The 18,430-nt window shown below is 36.2% G+C and overlaps 1 protein-coding gene across 8 annotated transcripts in view; it reads left to right on the top strand.

Annotated features, from left to right (window-relative positions):
• Nucleotides 1-18,430, top strand: part of LOC144309649 (outer dynein arm-docking complex subunit 2-like) — a 101,494-nt gene that overhangs the window by 68,571 nt on the left and 14,493 nt on the right. For all 8 annotated transcript variants that reach the window (XM_077890748.1, XM_077890744.1, XM_077890741.1 and 5 more), the window contains one exon: nt 5,462-5,609. In XM_077890748.1, the coding sequence (XP_077746874.1) occupies nt 5,462-5,609 (148 nt within the window). The remainder of the gene's footprint in view (nt 1-5,461; nt 5,610-18,430) is intronic.

Below are 18,430 nucleotides of genomic sequence, written 5' to 3'. Positions count from 1 at the left end.
GCAGACCCTGTGCAGGGCTCAATCTTACATCCCTGAGATTGTGACCTGGGCCCAAACCAAGAGACGGATGCTCAACTGACTGAGCTACCCAGGTTCCTGTATGGGTTGTATTTTTGATGTCATGTCTAAGAAGTCCTCATGAAGCCCTTGGTCCTTAAGATTATCACCTATTTTTTCTAAAAATGTTTATAGTTTTACATTATAAAGCCTATGGCCTTTTTCTTATTTTTAGTGTGAGACTTTGGTCAAGATTTAGTTGTTGTTGTTTTTTTGTTTGCTTTGTTTTTTTTTAAGTGGAGGTCCAATTTCTCCAGCACTATTTAATGAAAAGGTTATCTTTCCACCATTGAATTACTTTTGTATCTTTCTTCAAAATCAGTTCGGTGTACATATGTGGGGCTATTCTGGGTATCTGTTCTATTCCACTGATTTTTTTCTTTTCATCTAGCCCCTTACCACTACCACACAATCTGTATTACTGTAGCTGTATAGTAAATTTTGAAGTCTGGAAAAGTGATTTCTCTCACTTTTTTTTTTTTCAAAAATTGCTTTTAGTTATTCTAGTTCCTTTCCTTTCTGCATAAATTTTAGAATAATCTTGCTATATCTCCAACAGAAAAAAATCACTGATGATTTTCTTGGAAATTACATTAAATATCTATTAATTTGGGAAGAATTGATATTTTTACTATGTAGACTCTTCCAATCCATGAATATTATATATCTCGGTTTATTTAAGTATTTGATTACTTTCACTAATGTTTTATGGTTTTCAGCATACAAGTCTTGTGTATTTTTTCTTAGATTTACAACTAGAAGTGGAAGTTCCAGTGCTGTATTGGTCAGCAGTGATCAAAGTGAACAATAGCCTTGTTTGTTCTCAATCTTAAGGGAAAAGTATTTAGTCTTTCACCATTAAGTATGATGATGGTGTAGGTTTTTGTACAAATATTCTTTATCAAGTTGATAAAGGTCCCTTCTGTTCTTGGTTTTCTGAACATTTTTATTCACATTTGGGTGTTCATTTTGGTCAAATCTTTTTTCTACATCAATTGTATAATCATGTCATTTTTCTTCTATAGGCTGTTAGTGTGGTTGATTACACTGATTGATTTTTGAATACCAAATCAGCCTTGCATCTCTGTAGTAACCCCACTTGGTCATAGTGCACTCATCCTATTTATAGGTAGCTGAATTACATGTGCTTAATATTATGTTAAGAATTTTTGCATCCACAATCTTGAGAGTATTGTATTGGTTTTTGTTTTTGTTTGCACTGTCTTTGGTTTGATATCAGGCTTTGTAAAATGAGTTCCCTCCTATTCTATTTTCTAGAAGAGATCATATAAAATTTGGTGTTCTTCTGTGTGGTAAAATTCTACAGTGAAGCTATCTGGGTCTAAAGACTTCTGTTTTGGGTTTTTTAATTGTGAATTAAATTCTCTTAATAATTGTGCTATTCAAATTATGTGTTTCATATTGGGCAAGTTGTGATAGTTTATACTTTAAAAGAACGGTCCATTTTATCTAGATTGTCAAATTTATGTGTGTATAGTTGTTCATAGTTTTCTCTTATTATTCTTTTGTTGTCTGCAGGATCTGTAGTGATATCCCATGTTTCATTGTTGGTACTGGTATTTGTGTCTTTTCTTTTTCTTGTCAGTTATACTAGAGTTTTGTCAATTTTATTGATCTTTTCTTTAAGCAGCTTTTTGTTACTGATTTTTCAAATTGTTTTTCTGTTTTAATTTTACTGATTTCTGCTCTTTAGTATTTCCTTTTTTGTTTGCATTGGGTTTACTTTATTCTTTTTTCTAGTTTCTTTAGACTTAAGTTTAGATTATTGAATTGAGACTTCTCTTTTCCAATGCAAACATTTAGTGCTATATAATTCCCTTTATGCACTGTGTTAGCTGTTATCTGTGTACAAAAGTTTTTGATATGTTGTATTTTCATTTTAATTTCTGTTCAGTGTGGCTTTTTTTTTTTTTTAATTTCCCTTGAGGCTCGCTTCTTGGACCCAAGTGCATTTTTTGTTTGTTTGTTTCCAGACTCTTGGAGATTTTTCGTCTTCTGTTTGTTATTGATTTTTTTTTGTTTGATTTCATTATGGGCAATGAGCACACACTATATAATTTTAGTTCTTTTAAATTTGTTGAGGTTTTGTGTGGTCACACTATCTTGGTATAGAGTCTTTGGGTGCTTAAAAGAATGTAGAGCCTGCTGCTGTTGGAGTATTCTATAAAAGTGGATTAAATCATATTGTTTGGTGGTGTTGATTTCTTTTATATCCTAGCTTATTTTCAGTCCAGTTGTTCCACAAATTGATGAGAGAGTAGTATTGATGTCTCTAAGTATAATTTTTCTGTTTCTCATTTTAGTTCTATTTTTGCTTTATGCATTTTGCAGCTCTGCTGTTTGGTGTGTACATATTTGGGATTGATATGTCTCTGTCATTATGTAATGTTCCTCTATATGCCTTGTCATTTTCTTTTTATTGATGTCTACCTAATCAGATTATTTTATAGACACTTCTGCTTTCTTTTGATTGTTTACATGGTGGGTTTTTTTCCTCTTTTTCTTTCAAACTAATGATATTATATCATTACATTTGAAATGAGTTCCATGTAGGTAGCATTTGGTTGATTCTCTTTTCTTTTTCTTTTTGGTACAGTAAGTTAAATTCTTTTAATTGGTGTATTTAGAACTTTTACCTTTAATGTCATTATTATGTTAGGGCTTAAGTTTGTCATTATATATATATTTTTTTCTGTTCATTGTTTTTGTTTGTTTTGGTTTTGGTTTTCTTTCTCTCCATTCTCTCTAACCCTTTCTTCCATGAATGTCTTTTTTATCTATTACCTTTTGGAGCATGGTAAAAGAATGGGTAATTTTTAGGTTTTAATAATGTTTGAGATTCTATGATTCTCTTAATTTTTCTGAATCTTATTTAAATTTTATGTTTTAGCAGGTTTCCTCCTACATCACATTGGTGGAATAAGATGTGTATTGTCTCCTCAGGTTAGAGAAGGAAATTACAAATTTTCAATTAGGCCTTCATTGACAACTTGGGGAGGTGAGCGAGGGGCTTCTCATCATTTTTAACTGGTAATGGAAGTTCAAGCTCTGACTAGGTCTCTGTGGGTAACAGAGAGGAAGAGACTCTGTTTATTTGTCAGTGGGGTTGGGGTTGGTGGAAATTCTGACTCTCCATTAGGTCTCTTCTGACACAGGGATTAGGGAGTTTTGTTGTAGTCTGATAAAGGTAGAACACTCTTCTCTTAGCATTGTTAGCAGAAGTGGGGGTGAGCCACAGTGTTTTCTGTGGTGTTGACTAGAATAGATCATCTGTTGCCTAAAAGTTTTCTATCTTGTTAAGCTGTTCCTTTTCTGGTCCTCTGAGTAGAAAGAGCAGGCTTTTCTTAGGTGCTTTTTTCCCTGTGCCCACTGATAATTCTGCATCACTATCTTCTCTAGTACCCAATCTGGAATACACGAGACAAAAAACCCAAGGAACTCACCATTGTGTTGCTCCTCAAGTCTGTAGATCCTTAAATAGTCTTTCTTCTCCTTTCAACCTGTCAGAGTCCTATCGTGTTTGTTTTATATATAATATCCAGGATTTTTATGTACTTAAGATCTACTTCATCTTTCCTAAACTAAATGTTTGGCCTTACATGTTTCAATTTTAAGTCAAATTTTAGTGAGTCAAAAAAAAATTTAGTGAGTCAGAGAATTCTAGAGTAATAGATAAGGGTAAAGGGGTAGTATATCCAAGCAACAACCATTACTCTGACAAAAATGTGAACTTCTCTATGTCTCTTCTTAAGTGGATATAATGATGTAGTAGAGAAGTATTTCTTAAGGTGGAGTTCATAGGTCAGTGAAACATTGAGATTTGCTTATTTTTACCTCCCAAATGTATGGTTGCTATGGGACAGGACCGGAAGGGAACCTCATAAAATAGGGAAAGCCATTTAAGGTTATATGTCAAAGGGTTCATCATTGGAAAAAGAGAACAGCTTTCCTTTGAGGTACTGATTTTTTTTTTTAACATGATTCGAGAGTGATTGGGTCAACCCAGTGCACCTTGCTCTTAACTCCAGGAGCTTGCTAGGCTAAGGGAAAGTACATTTAGAGATTCTCTGGAGGATATAGGTTATTTAGTATATGTTTCAATCTGGGACCTTTGAGTTAAATTTACATTGGTTCTTAAGTAAGCCTTATCTACCAGATTTTGCTCTGGAACCAAACCAGGTTCCTGACATTTGTTGGACAAGAGAATACATTAAACTGAAACTCATCATGTGGCTTGATGAATTGGAACAGGCACTTCAGTTCAGGATTTCAGTTTCACTCCACTGCAGCCCAGACAGCACAGGAGCATCATTCTGCATGACTCTCTGTGCAAAAGCACCTTTCAAAAAAAAAAAAAATCTTAAAAATTTATAAAACTCAGGGGCGCTTGGGTGAGTCAGTCAGTTAAGCATCTGCCTTCAGCTCAGGTCATGATCCCAGAATCCTGGGATCAAGCCCTGGCTCCACTTCAGGCTCCCTGTTCAGCACGGAGTCCGCTTCTCCCACCTGCTCTACCTATCCCCTGCTCATGCTCTATCTCTCAAATAAATAAACAGAAGATCTTTTTAAAAATTAATAAAACTTGAAAGTTACTTCTGTGCAATTATTAGAAATATGCTTTCTCCTTTGCTTCAAAACAGAATGAGGAAAGACATTGAGAGAAGAGATCACACAGGGGGATTGGAGGGAAGAGAGGATGGAGCGAAAGAGAAAATGAGAATGAATTAGATATGGTGATGAAAGCTTGAGTGAACTTGCTGGTATCCATGGCCCTGATGTTGAGTTAGAAGCTTCTAGAGCAGTGAGGAACAAAGTGTACTCCCTTTCATAAAAGAGACACCCTTCCTGTGGGCATTTGCAGTGCTGCCCAATTGAACTCTCCCTGATGATAGAAATGGTTTCTATCTAAGCTTCTGGTATAGTAGGTGAGTGTTGAGAGCTTGAAATGTGGCTATTTTGACTGAAAAACTGAAATTTTAATTGTATTTCATTTCAATTTGATAAATAAATATAAACATGATTCAATCAATAAATTTAAATAAATATAAACATAAATAACCAGAAGATATTTAACTTCTATGACTTGTGGCTGCCTTTTTGTACAGCACAGCCATAGGACATATACTTAATGCCTTTGTTCATTTCTTACTATTTTCTTTATTATTATTGCATACAAAGCAATAATAATGAACTGCACCTGGTACAGAGACAGGGATTTATTCATCTCCTTGCTTAGATCTTAGCAAAGATCTTTAGAACTCAGAAGGTATTGGTACCTTATACATTGCTTATGTTCATATTGCTGAAATATTAATGATTATAACCACATCCATTTTGTAGCATAAATATGTTTATTATATGTGGTGGTTGTTACTGTTCTTAGTAAGAGTGCTGAGAAGATTGAGGAAATTCTTAGTGACAGCTCCTCAGAGAATGAGGAAGATGAAGAACCACCTGATCGTCGTCAGGAAGCAAATGCAGATTTGTCATCTGAATATTGGCAAATTCAGAAACTGGTGAAATATTTAAAGGTAAGACAAACCTCTTTGTATTGTGTTTACAATGATTCTTTTAATTCCTTTCCTAAAAATGTATATTCTACTTCCAAATTGATTATATATGTATATATATATATATATTTTTTTTTTTTCAAATAAGAGTAGTAAAAACTCCCGTTATTATTTAAATGTGCATGGGGAATGGTCTTATTACCCTGTGTGCACAGGGGAAGGTCTTATTACCCTGAGGATAGCACGGTTAGTCCTCGTGGAGCAGCCGGTCTGCCTGGTACCAACCCTTTCCCCTGGGCCATGGTAGCCAGCAGCTATTATGACTTGCCATCATTTTACACCTTGCAGTATGCTGTGGCATCAAGAACATGGATTTGTTTTAAAGTTGGACTATAATTTCTAGGCTGTGTTACTTACCAACAGTATAGCTGTTGATTATAGCTTTGAGCCTTATTTTTCTTAACCTATGGAAAATAGGTTAATACCTGTCCTATAGGATTACTTCAGGGTTGGTAAAGCATATTTGAAAGATGTGGATAGTGTTTGGTACATTGTAGATACTTAAAATATGTATCAGTCCCTTTTCATTACTCTCAACATAATATGTGTAAACACATGTTACATAATAATGGCCTATATAATGTATTTAAGACATGAATGGGGGCAGGGCAGGGAAAATGATTTGCCAAAACCCAGATTAATATCAGTGGATAACTGATATTGATAATGTCTAGGTAGGCCAGGACTAAAGCAATAGTTGAGAAGTACTCGTAAAAACATTTTTACTTAACTCATAGTTTCCTCCAGCTTTTCTACATGATTGAGTGAATCAAGGGCATTTGCCAATGGCTTTGCAATATGTAAAGATATTTATGTGGCTCCTAAATTACTTAAGGCTACTTTTCTGGTGCCCTTGAGGTCCTTCAAAGCTGACAGGTAAAATAGTTTATACATACATTTTTGTGAATTCAATAAACATCCTCTGCATGGACACAGCTTTGTAGCTGAGAAAGTTGCTTTAGAAGAAAAATATGCCCCCTTTCTTAGCATGGTCCCAGCTGCAATTCCCTGTATTTCTCAGGAAAAAAAAATCTATGTTTTCCTGAATCCCAAGAAAAATTAGTCAAGAAATTGGGAAAAAGTATTCTAATTCTCCACTGTAACATAGATTTCAATGGCCAGACCAGGATCCAGGCAAGCAAATCAAAGATTTTCATCATTAAAAAAGGATGGGAGCTTCTGTGAAGCAAATCCTAATGCCCACCTTAGGTACTATGCTTTTGAAAGCCTAGTTATTAAATGCTTTGTTTTAAAATTTCATCTTAAGAATAATATCTTTTAAATAGTAAATATTTTTATATCAACTTCAATTTTTAAAATGGCTTTGATTTGGCATTTATTTCGTGGTAATGTTCCCCTCTTTTAGTGGAGATCATTTTTCATGTTATTGCAATAGATATGTTTGAGGTTTTTTTAAATAGAAAACCTCTGAAATTTTTAGCATATCTATTACAAAAAATGATATACTATTTATTATTATGGAAAACTTTTAGGATCATCATTATCACCTAAAAATATATAAATACAATTTGGGAAAAAACATGGAATGATTATCATTTCAAGAATTCCTAAGAATTTGGAGATCTTACTCTGGGATCTTGAATATTCCTATCCTAGGAATTTGGAAACTATCTGGAGCACAGGCTGGAGGTCAGGCCCCATGGTCAGGCACATGCCCTTGGTGGGCGTCTTTGCATACAAATCATGCAGTCAACATAGTGGTTCAGCCTAGCATGCACAGCACCAATGTTCAGACTCAGAAGACCTTCCTGATGGTAGGAAGGTCCGTGGATCTTCCCACCATCTCTCCTGTACTCATAAAGCACATGTCACTCTGGGGGGGGGGGGGGAGGGAAATGCATCAGAGAATTTTGCCATCTAGCATTTGAACAACTTGAGCCAGATGGGAGCCCTGGTGTTTATACAAATAATTCTGGTCTGTTAACTTTATTTCATTAGTCAAAGGAAATAGTCAACAGGAAAGACGCATGGATGGACCAGGAGGCACACTACCAGAGCAGTTAGAAGCATGACCTTCCATGTTAGAAAGATTCTAATTGGGTCAGGCGTCTGCCACTTACTGGCTCAGTAGCCTTGAGGTATTTGACTGACCTCTGTGAGTTTCAGTTTGTTTTCTCATTGGTCAAGTTGGCAAAAACAAAGGTTCTCATGTTTTATGATTATTATGAAAAAGATCTGACACATATAAAGTGCTTAGCAGAAAGTACTCAGTACTCGTTAGTAATAATAATGGCTTCTGTTACATATTATTATTATTATAGACAACATATGGTGTGGAGTCTTCTGGACTTGCAAAGCTGGCCTTCAACTTTTGCTTTAAATTTTCTAGCAACCAATAAAAGGAGGGAAATACAGAGTTAATACCATGAGGGAAAGACTCTTACCATCATGAGGTAAAAATAGCCCAGTTGCCAATGTGTGTAACTGATCCTGGTACTAAGAGCAGAAAGAATTTTCTCCCTGAGGATTTAATGAAGCAGACAGTGAGTGTGGTAGTGAATGACATCCTTAATAATATCCTCCCAGTGAACATGGCAATGAGCGTTTCTCGTAATAGCCTAACTATTGGATAACTATCTTGAGTTTTTCGACTATTTAGGATAAGTCCATATAAATCAGGCCAAAAAGGGATGCACTATTTCTGTCCCAGAACAGCTAAGGAAAACATTTATTGATGAAGTGCTACTTAAGCTTGCACAAGTTATTCATCAATAAATCATGTGCAAATGTGATACTTTTGGCCAGACAGTAAATTGCTTGGAATTATTATAGTTCCCACAGGTAGATATTCTTAACATAGCCAATAAAAGAAAAAGTATATCTACAAATGATTTCAAGCTTTTTGACACAGATAAATGTTTTATATGGGGACACAAAAGGATATTAAAAGTCTATGAAATGCAAAATTGAATGTCTCTAGGTAATCTCAAAATAAATACACCTGACATTTTAATTGCAGACTTATGCCTTAAATGTAGACTTACACTAGTAGAAAAATGTTAATGTTGACCTGACTTTTTACTTACCATTTTCCAAGTACAGCAATGTCTGTAATTGTTGAAAAAAATTTGATGAGCTCATTAATACCCAAACAGGTCAATGAACTATAGCTTGTTATTTATCCAGAGCTATGAGCTCAGATCTTGGCATGTAAGTAAAGGGAATTTATATTTAATTATTTGGCTTTGACATACATTCATTTCAACTTACAAGTTTTATATATGCATATATTCTTTTAATCTAGATTTTTAGAATACAATTTAATTTTTAAACTAATGAAGACTTTGCATTTTTACTTTTTAACCTTCCAACTTCTTCCTCCCCCCACACACATAACAGATGACTCTGTACCCGAGTTCTAAAAGAAGCAATAAACCACCTTTTCAGCTTCCTTAGCAAGAAACACATTCTTTCTTCTGCTATCTTTATGGTTCAACTTGTCTGTCTTGTCAGCTACTCAAATGGAAAGACCATATTAAACTCACTTCTATGTCTTGCAGAGTGCCTAGCCAGTGAGTACAGGCTTGTCTCTCAACCCTCTGCTCAGGAGGTGTGATGGGGAGAGAATGGGTTCCCAAAGGGCCAGGCTGTGCTGTTCTTCATGCTCAGCTCCTTGAGAGCAGTTTTTCCTCCCTGTGAGCCAGAGTCATTCCTTCTGCTCTTGACATCTTTCCCACCTTCTCTTACCCTCTCCCTTTCCTGTTCCCTTTCTCCATGTAGATATGCAATTTTATTGCTGTATATTCTAGCTTTCTATGGGTATTATTTTTCCCCTGGCCAGGGCTGCTTTAAAATCTCGCAATTAAAATGTTTTGCTTTGGATCGATTCCAGCAATTGGGGAAGATAGTTTGTTAAGGTGCATCCCACACTGATTCTGTGAAGTTTTGTAAAATGTGGAAGTTTTACTACTCAACCAGTTACATTCACAAAGAACCCCTTTATGAAATAGGAGGAGAGTTGCAGAATTTTATTTTGTTTGGAAATGTGGATTAGTCACAAGTATTATAGTATTATAAGTTAATACAAATGGGTACTCTTCAGTCAAGTGAGAGAAAATGTTGAACAGTTGTAACTATAAGTAGGTCTGCATTTCATACACATTATACCTATCATGAAACTGAAGAATGAATTTCTGGACACAAGGTTTCAAGCCTATTGAAATCTATTACTGTGTGGATTGGAGAAGGATTGGGTATGGAACTTAATACTATAGGATAAATAAATCCAGGAGAAAATTGAGGAGGCTATAGAGTGATGCCAAGAATGTGACTGGTTAAGATTTTAGGTAGTTTGGAGGGATCACAGAGACTGGGTCTAGAATCCTGCTCTATCTCCCTTATAGGCATTTCCTTGTCACTTGAGGATAAGATGTCAATACTACTCTGGCATTACCTCCAGGCTCAGATGGGAGATTATTAGCAAGCGGGCTTGTAGATGTCTGCCGCTACTCTGAAGTGCTTCATCTCAGCTGGTCTTGTTCCTGGGTCCTTGAGGCAATAATGGAAGCATCTGGGGTCAATCCCCAGGGCCATCTTCCCAGGTGTGCCTCCTCCTTGCAGGATGCCTATTTCTACACCTGGGATTTTGATCAGAGCCCAGCCAGGGGATCAGGATGATGAAAGCAGGGATTTAGAAAGTTGAGTCCAGCAGTAGGTGGTCTACATAATGAATCAGACTGGGAAGAGACAGAAGACCAGTAACCAGGGGGTTGCAGTGATCAGAGTGTGCTGGGGGCTTTGAATAGGATACTGTCCTTGGAAGTATCTTGGAAGCAGCAAAGAAATGGCTAGGAAAGGAAGCAGGTCAGTTTATGAGGAGGCTTGGGTTTGGATCAGATTGAGTTTGAAAAAATGAAATACCCAAATAGAAATGCCCATGCCGTAGTTGGAAATAAAGGACTGAAGCTCACATTATTCATTAAAAATCGAACTACTGCTTCTGGACCCAAGGGCATGAATGAGCATGTGAAGCATTGTGCCTGTTTTTGTCTTTTTATTCATGAAGGAATATGACCTCTTAATAACTAATCAGAAAGTAGCTGCCTCCCATTCCAGTTAGTACAACCAAGGCAAGTTTTTTTTAAAGATTTTATTTATTCACTCACAAGAGACACACAGAGAGAGGCAGAGACAATGGAAGAGGGAGAAGCAGGCTCCCTATGGGGAGCCCAATATGGGACTCAATCCCAGGACCCTGGGATCACGACCTGAGCCAAAGGCAGATGTTCAACTGCTGAGCCACCCAGCCATCCCCCAAAGCGATATTTTTAGATCAAAATTCCATTATTATTCCAATAGAAGTCTTTCCTTAAATATTAGTTTGCCAGCTTACAAACAGATTGATTCATCAGCTTTTTTTTTTTTAAATCTTAAAGTAGGGATCCCTGGGTGGCGCAGTGGTTTGGCGCCTGCCTTTGGCCCAGGGCGCGATCCTGGAGACCCGGGATCGAATCCCACGTCGGGCTCCCTGCATGGAGCCTGCTTCTCCCTCTGCCTGTGTCTCTGCCTCTCTCTCTCTCTCACTATCATAAATAAATAAAAATTAAAAAAAAAAAAAAGCTTTAAAAAAAAAAAATCTTAAAGTAACATTTTATTTGGTAATTTTATGCAACTAGCCAGTAGATAAAAAAAGATTAATTAAAGAAAGATAGGAAAGTTTGAAGCAAAAAGAGAACAATGTTTATTTTTAAAGTAAGGTTCCCTCCAGTTGAAAGCTCCTACACCCTAAAACCATAAGGAACTATGGTTCCTTCCTATGATGAAGTCAGGGAAAGATGGGGTTTTTAATGTAAATTCACAAATGTGGTATCATTCTTAAATGTTAAATCTGTGCAGTCGTTGTTCCCAAGTCCTGGGGGATGGTGATATTGTCCAGACATGTGTCACTCAGTGGAGAATGGCTAATGCTGGCTGCTGAGTGACATCATATGATCACAACTGGGCATCACCACACATTCATTCTCTTCCCCCAGCCACCATGTTGTGAGGGTGGTGCCTAATTTTTTTTTAATTGTCTTTGATCAAATTCGTGAAACACTGGTGTTTATTTCACCTTTCATGTGAGCCAGGGGTCTTGCTAGTTACTCTCCTGCTCTGTTATGTATCTGCAAATTGAGATCTCTCAGGCCATGAAAAGTGAAGTTACCCCCCAGCTTTGCAGTGACCAAGACTCTGTTCCACAGTGAGCAGAATCACATCAGAAACTCAAAGAATCACATCAGAAATTCCACAAGGCTTCCCAGGAGACCCCGCAGGCTCTGTCCTTGGCATGTTTTAGATTTCCCCGTCTGGAAGGGGATTCGCTGCAGAGACATTTTGAAACTTTAAAACCTTTGTTAAAGACTACTTTTGTGGCATTCAGTTCCTTAATAATCTTTCATGAGCTGATTAAACACACACACAACCACCTTAATTGGTTAAAGAGTTCTTCTAAGTGGTAATTGGGAGTTATGTGATTTTTCATTGCAGGAATTTGATGTACTTTACAGTCAATTACAGTTAATTAAATTCCTTTCCCCTTACTCGGGTTTTGGGTATGGAGGTGCAGGTAGTGTGATCCTTATTTCATTGGTGGAAAAGCTGAGAAATAGTTCACTCTGGGCCACACAGAAGGCGAGGTGGCCGTGGGCCAGGCTGATGTTCAGGCTTCTATCTTTACTGCCTGTTGCCTAGTTATTCTGTTCCTCTGTCAAGAAACTCAGGACACAGAGGGCCTTCAGGCCTTGCTGTTGTGTCCTCCTATTTACTCTCTTGTTTGGTTTTCTTCATTTGAGTAAGAAACTAAATAAACAGGGAGCATTTCTAAACAAAGGAATTCAATGTTCATTTCTGGAAGGCACTATGAGAGTGTGCTCTTTGGCTAAGTTTATACTGAAAGAGATGGAGAAGATTGTGATAGAACAGTGTTATTTGTGTTCAGCAGAATCCTTAAAAAAATGGAAAAAATGGTCACTTTTTATATATTCAAATGAATGGCAGTAGTTAGAAAGCAAAGTTACTACCACCTTCCTGAGAAAGTCTTTAAGTTAATACATGTGGTGTTGCATTGATGTGGGTTAACTTTTAAAAAAATGTCTCCATGACAAAAGAGTTTTATCCTTTAAAAAAAAAAACACTGTTAGAAATCATAAGATATTTTAAATTGCATCACCTAAAAAATTTCTACTTAGTAGAATTTGCACTTATGTTTTCTTAAATACTGCAAGGTAAGTCATGAACATACTTTAAGTACTTGGATTACTTGAGTTGTGTGTCACTTGTATATTTATATATTGCCCCCCAAAAAAATGATCCTTTGTTACAAAGGAGGTCATGAAAGTGACGGAGAGTCTCCTCATCTCCACAGAGGAATCTGTATTCCACAAATAAACTAATTGAGCTTTTTAGTTTTTGAGCTATAAGCTCTTTTTGCCCCTTGGGTATCATAAACAAGAGTGGAGAAAAGCAAAGATAACTGGATAAGAACGATAAAGTAATGCTACTGAATCATAACACTTCATACCACCATTGGCTGACATTATACAACCACATCAACTTACCTACTGGAAAATGACGATGTTAAAAATCTCAAGGGAGCTCCCTTAAGCTTTAACTCATTCATTCATTCATTCATTCATAAATGTACCTGTGAGCCCGCCCAGCTAGAATACAATTCTATGATATTACACATTGCTCATCTAGCTAGTCATAAGATATTTGATTGTAAAGAACTTTGCTATCAAACTTTTATGTGACTTCTGTTCAGTTTTATGTAATCTGAAAATGTAAAATGGGGGGAATTTGTTGCTCAGTGTATTGCCAGCAACACTATTGTTTGTTCCTCAAAGTATGCTTTCCCCCAAATTTACTTGAGAGGCTAAATAAATGGTAGAAAAGTAGCGTTGCCTAGTTCCCAGTTTGTATAATGCTTTAGGCTGCTTTACTTTTTATTGAAAAAACACATATTCAGGTCCTATTATAAAAGTTTGCACATTGAAGAATCTATAAATAGAAGAGTTAGGGAGTAAAAGGTACCAGATTTGGTATAAGTGATCTTTTCATTTTATATGCATATACTTGTACTGTACTCATTATTAGAAATTGCATATTTGTAGGAAAAATATTAAACTCTAGGTCCCATTGTGGTCCACTAGCCTTTGCTAGTCCCACTGGCAAAGGCTGTGGCTCCTTTCCCAGCTCCTGCTGTCTGGGGGTGTGTGGCTGGCTGTGGCCTTCTGATATTTCTGGGACATGCAGGGCATTGCAGAAGCACAGGTTTCTCTTCTAGCCCTCCCTTATCTCTTTTCTGTATTTAAGTTATTTAAATCTTATAAAAATAATACATTAATATATACCCTAAAATTTAAGCCATGCAAAAGAATAACAGGGAAAGCCCCCTTCCAGATGTTTCTGTTTATATAAATATACATATGAAATTTTTATGTATGAAATGAAGTCAGACTACTTGTTATGTGACATTTTGCATTTTATATTTAATGTTTTCTTGGTGATCCTCCATATCTGCCTCAGTTCTTCTAATTACAACATTGTTTTGTACTATATGAATATATCAATAATTTATGTAACAGTTCCCTTACTGATAACATTTTGCCTTGTCTCCCAGATCAATTTTTATTATTACAACATTGTAAATATTTTTACATATTCTTTGGATATGTATCCTATTTCTGTAGGATAGCTACTTTGAAGTAGAATTGCTTGGGTCAAAGACTGTGTACATTTAAAATTTTGATAGTTCTAATGGGGAGGTGTTGTTCAATTGGTACAAAATTTTAGTTTCACAAGCTCTAGAGAGCTGCACAGCATAGTTAACAATATTGAATTGTACATTTAAAAAATGTAAGAGGGTATTTGATCTCATGGTAAGTGTAAGTATGACAAAAAGGGAAGAGACATAAGAAAACTTTTGGAGGCAATGGATGTTCCTGTTATCTTGATTGTGGTGATGGTTTCACAGATGTACGCATGTGTCCCAACTCGTTTTTTGCATATCAGTTCCACCTCAATCTATTTTAAACAAGAAACAATATATGCACAATGAAGTTAGAGAAGTATTACAATGAAATTTTAAAATTTAAAGAGAAATAATGAAAAGTAATAAACTGACCAAGCTTGGTTTGAATAAAAAAAAATTTTGTAGCTACTTACACAAAGCAAATACTAGTTTACACTCAATTAGTAATATACCAATGATTTTTGACCTTGAACACAGTGAAATCAGCCAGGCTCCTAAAAACTAAACAAAGCAAAAATCTCAATGCTCAGGTAATATTCATGGAAGTTTTAAACCAATTGGTGTGAAGTGGGATCTAGGCAGATTGTCTTTAAAATCTTTCCAGGGTGTTAAAATTATTTGTTTAGAAATAAGGTTCATTGTTACAAATTCTCACTAATCTACAGTCTTTTTTTATTTTGGCCAATTCCAAATGGGGAGAGAATGTATCTTTTTTATATATATAAATTTATTTTTTATTGGTGTTCAATTTGCCAACATATAGAATAACACCCAGTGCTCATCCCATCATGTGCCCCCCTCAGTGCCCGCCACCCAGTCACCCTCACCCCCCGCCCACCTCCCCCTCCACCACCCCTAGTTCGTTTCTCAGAGTTAGGAGTCTCTCATGTTCTGTCTCCCTTTCTGATATTTCCCACTCATTTTTTTCTCCTTTCCCCTTTGCTCCCTTTCACTACTTTTTATATTCCCCAAATGAACGAGACCATATAATGTTTGTCCTTCTCCGATTGACTTATTTCACTCAGCATAATACCCTCCAGTTCCATCCACATCGAAGCAAATGTTGGGTATTTGTCGTTTCTAATTGCTGAGGAATATTCCATTGTATACATAGACCACATCTTCTTTATCCATTCATCTTTCGATGGACACCGAGGCTCCTTCCACAGTTAGGCTATTGTGGACATTGCTGCTAGAAACATCGGGGTGCAGGTGTCCCGGCGTTTCACTGCATCTGTATCTTTGGGGTAAATCCCCAGCAGTGCAATTGCTGGGTCGTAGGGCAGGTCTATTTTTAACTCTTTGAGGAACCTCCACACAGTTTTCCAGAGTGGCTGCACCAGTTCACATTCCCACCAACAGTGCAAGAGGGTTCCCTTTTCTCTGCATCCTCTCCAACGTTTGTGGTTTCCTGCCTTGTTAATTTTCCCCATCCTCACTGGTGTGAGGTGGTATCTCATTGTGGTTTTGATTTGTATTTCCCTGATGGCAAGTGATGCAGAGCATTTTCTCATGTGCATGTTGGCCATGTCTATGTCTTCCTCTGTGAGATTTCTCTTCATGTCTTTTGCCCATTTCATGATTGGATTGTTTGTTTCTTTGGTGTTGAGTTTAATAAGTTCTTTATAGGTCTTGGAAACTAGCCCTTTATCTGATACGTCATTTGCAAATATCTTCTCCCATTCTGTAGGTTGTCTTTTAGTTTTGTTGACTGTATCCTTTGCTGTGCAAAAGCTTCTTATCTTGATGAAGTCCCAATAGTTCATTTTTGCTTTTGTTTCTCTTGCCTTCGTGGATGTATCTTGCAAGAAGTTACTGTGGCCGAGTTCAAAAAGGGTGTTGCCTGTGTTCTCCTCTAGGATTTTGATGGAATCTTGTCTCACATTTAGATCTTTCATCCATTTTGAGCTTATCTTTGTGTCTGGTGCAAGAGAGTGGTCTAGTTTCATTCTTCTGCATGTGGATGTCCAATTTTCCCGGCACCATTTATTGAAGAGACTGTCTTTCTTCCAATGGATAGTCTTTCCTCCTTTGTCGAATATTAGTTGACCATAAAGTTGAGGGTCCACTTCTGGGTTCTCTATTCTGTTCCATTGATCTATGTGTCTGTTTTTGTGCCAGTACCACACTGTCTTGATGACCACAGCTTTGTAGTACAACCTGAAATCTGGCATTGTGATGCCCCCAGCTATGGTTTTCTTTTTTAAAATTCCCCTGGCTATTCAGGGTCTTTTCTGATTCCACACAAATCTTAAAATAATTTGTTCCAACTGAGAGAATGTATCTTGTGTGAATTTGCATATTCCTGATTAGTAGTGAAGTTGATAAATATTTTCATGTGTCCAATAGCCATTGCATTGTATATCTTGCCTATTTTTCTGTGGTTGTGTTTTGAATCTTAATACAAATTAACCCTTTGTTATAGTATTTGTAAGTATTTTCTTTCAGTTTCTCATGTCTTTTTATCTACTCTTCTGTTTGAAAACTTTAAAATTGTACATTAGTAAATATATTGATTTTCCTTCATAGCTTATAAAATTTTGTGTATTAAGAGCTAAGAAGATTTTTCTGATGTCATTTCAAGAGAACAAAAATTTTTTATTTCCTCCTTGTAGGTTTATAGTTTTAAAAAAATGTTTAGAAGTTGCTTCTATCTTGATGTCATTTTATGTATAGTGTGAGGCAGGGATCTAATTTTACTTTTTTTTTTCTTTGATGGAGATTCAGTTGTATCAACACAGATAATTGGCTTCTCCACTCTTTCCTCAAGTGATCTGAGATATTACCTATATCAAGTATTGTCATCTCATATGTGAGAGTTTCTTTCTGGATCCTTCTCTATTACATTGAGTTATTTGGATGCTCCCATGCCAGGCCCATGCTGTTTTAATTACTGCTACTTTGGTGTATTTTAATACTTGATTGGCCAGAGAGTTTTCTTAAATTCTTTAAAACTACTTTTTGCATATTTTCCATTCCAGATCATTTTTAGAAAAGTTGAAAATCAAATAAAAAAAAAAACCCTCAAAAATGCTACCGGGGATTTTGGCTGGTCTACATGAATTTATAAATTATTTTGGATAAATTGCAATTTTTTCAAGCTTTTATTTAAATTCCAGTTAGTTAACCACAGTGTAATATTAGCTTCAGGTGTACAACTTAGTGATTCAGCACTTAAATACAACACCCGGCGTCCATCACAACAAATGCTCTCCTTAATCCCCATCCCCTACTTAACACCTCCCTGCCTCCCCCCCTCCCTTCTGGTAGCCATCAGTTTGTTCTTTCTAGTTAAGAGTCTGTTTCTTTTTCTTGGTTTTCCTTTCTTCCCACCCCCATGTTCATTTTTTTTAATTCTTAAATTCCACATATGAGTGAAATCCTATGGTATTTGTCTTTCTCTAACTGACCTATTTCAATTAGCATTATACTCGCTCTATCCATGCCATTGCAAATGGCAAGATTTCACTCTTTTGATGGCTGAGTAATATTCCGTTGTATATATGCCACATCTTCTTTATCCATTCATCAGTCAATGGACATTTGGGCTTTTTCCATAATTTGGCTATTGTTGATAATGCTGCTATAAATATTCCCTTTTTCCATTCCCTTTGAATTAGTATATTTGTATCCTTTGGTTAATGCTGCTATTTCCTGTATTATAATTTTATCCATTCTGACTGGTGTGAGGTGATATCTCATTGTAGTTTTAATTTGTATGTCCCTAATGATGAGTGATGTTGAAAATTTTTTAATGTGTGTCTGTTGGCCATCTGGATATCTTCTTTGGAGAAATGTCTGTTTATATCTTCTTTCCATTTTTTAATTGGGTTGTGTTTTGGGTGTTGAGTTTTATAAATTCTTTATAGATTTTGGATACCAACTCTTTGTCAACTCGTATGTCATTTGTAAAAATCTTTTCCCATCCCATAGGTTGCCTTTTAGTTTTATTGATTGTTTCCTTTGCTGTGTAGAAGCTTTTTATCTGATGAAGTTCCAGTAGTTAATATTTGCATTTATTTTCCTT

The sequence above is a fragment of the Canis aureus genome, unplaced genomic scaffold, assembly GCF_053574225.1.
Source record: "Canis aureus isolate CA01 unplaced genomic scaffold, VMU_Caureus_v.1.0 ptg000132l_RagTag, whole genome shotgun sequence".
NCBI classification, from domain to species: domain Eukaryota; kingdom Metazoa; phylum Chordata; class Mammalia; order Carnivora; family Canidae; genus Canis; species Canis aureus.
Note: the sequence above shows the minus strand (reverse complement) of the source record. Positions and strands in the feature narration are given on the sequence as shown.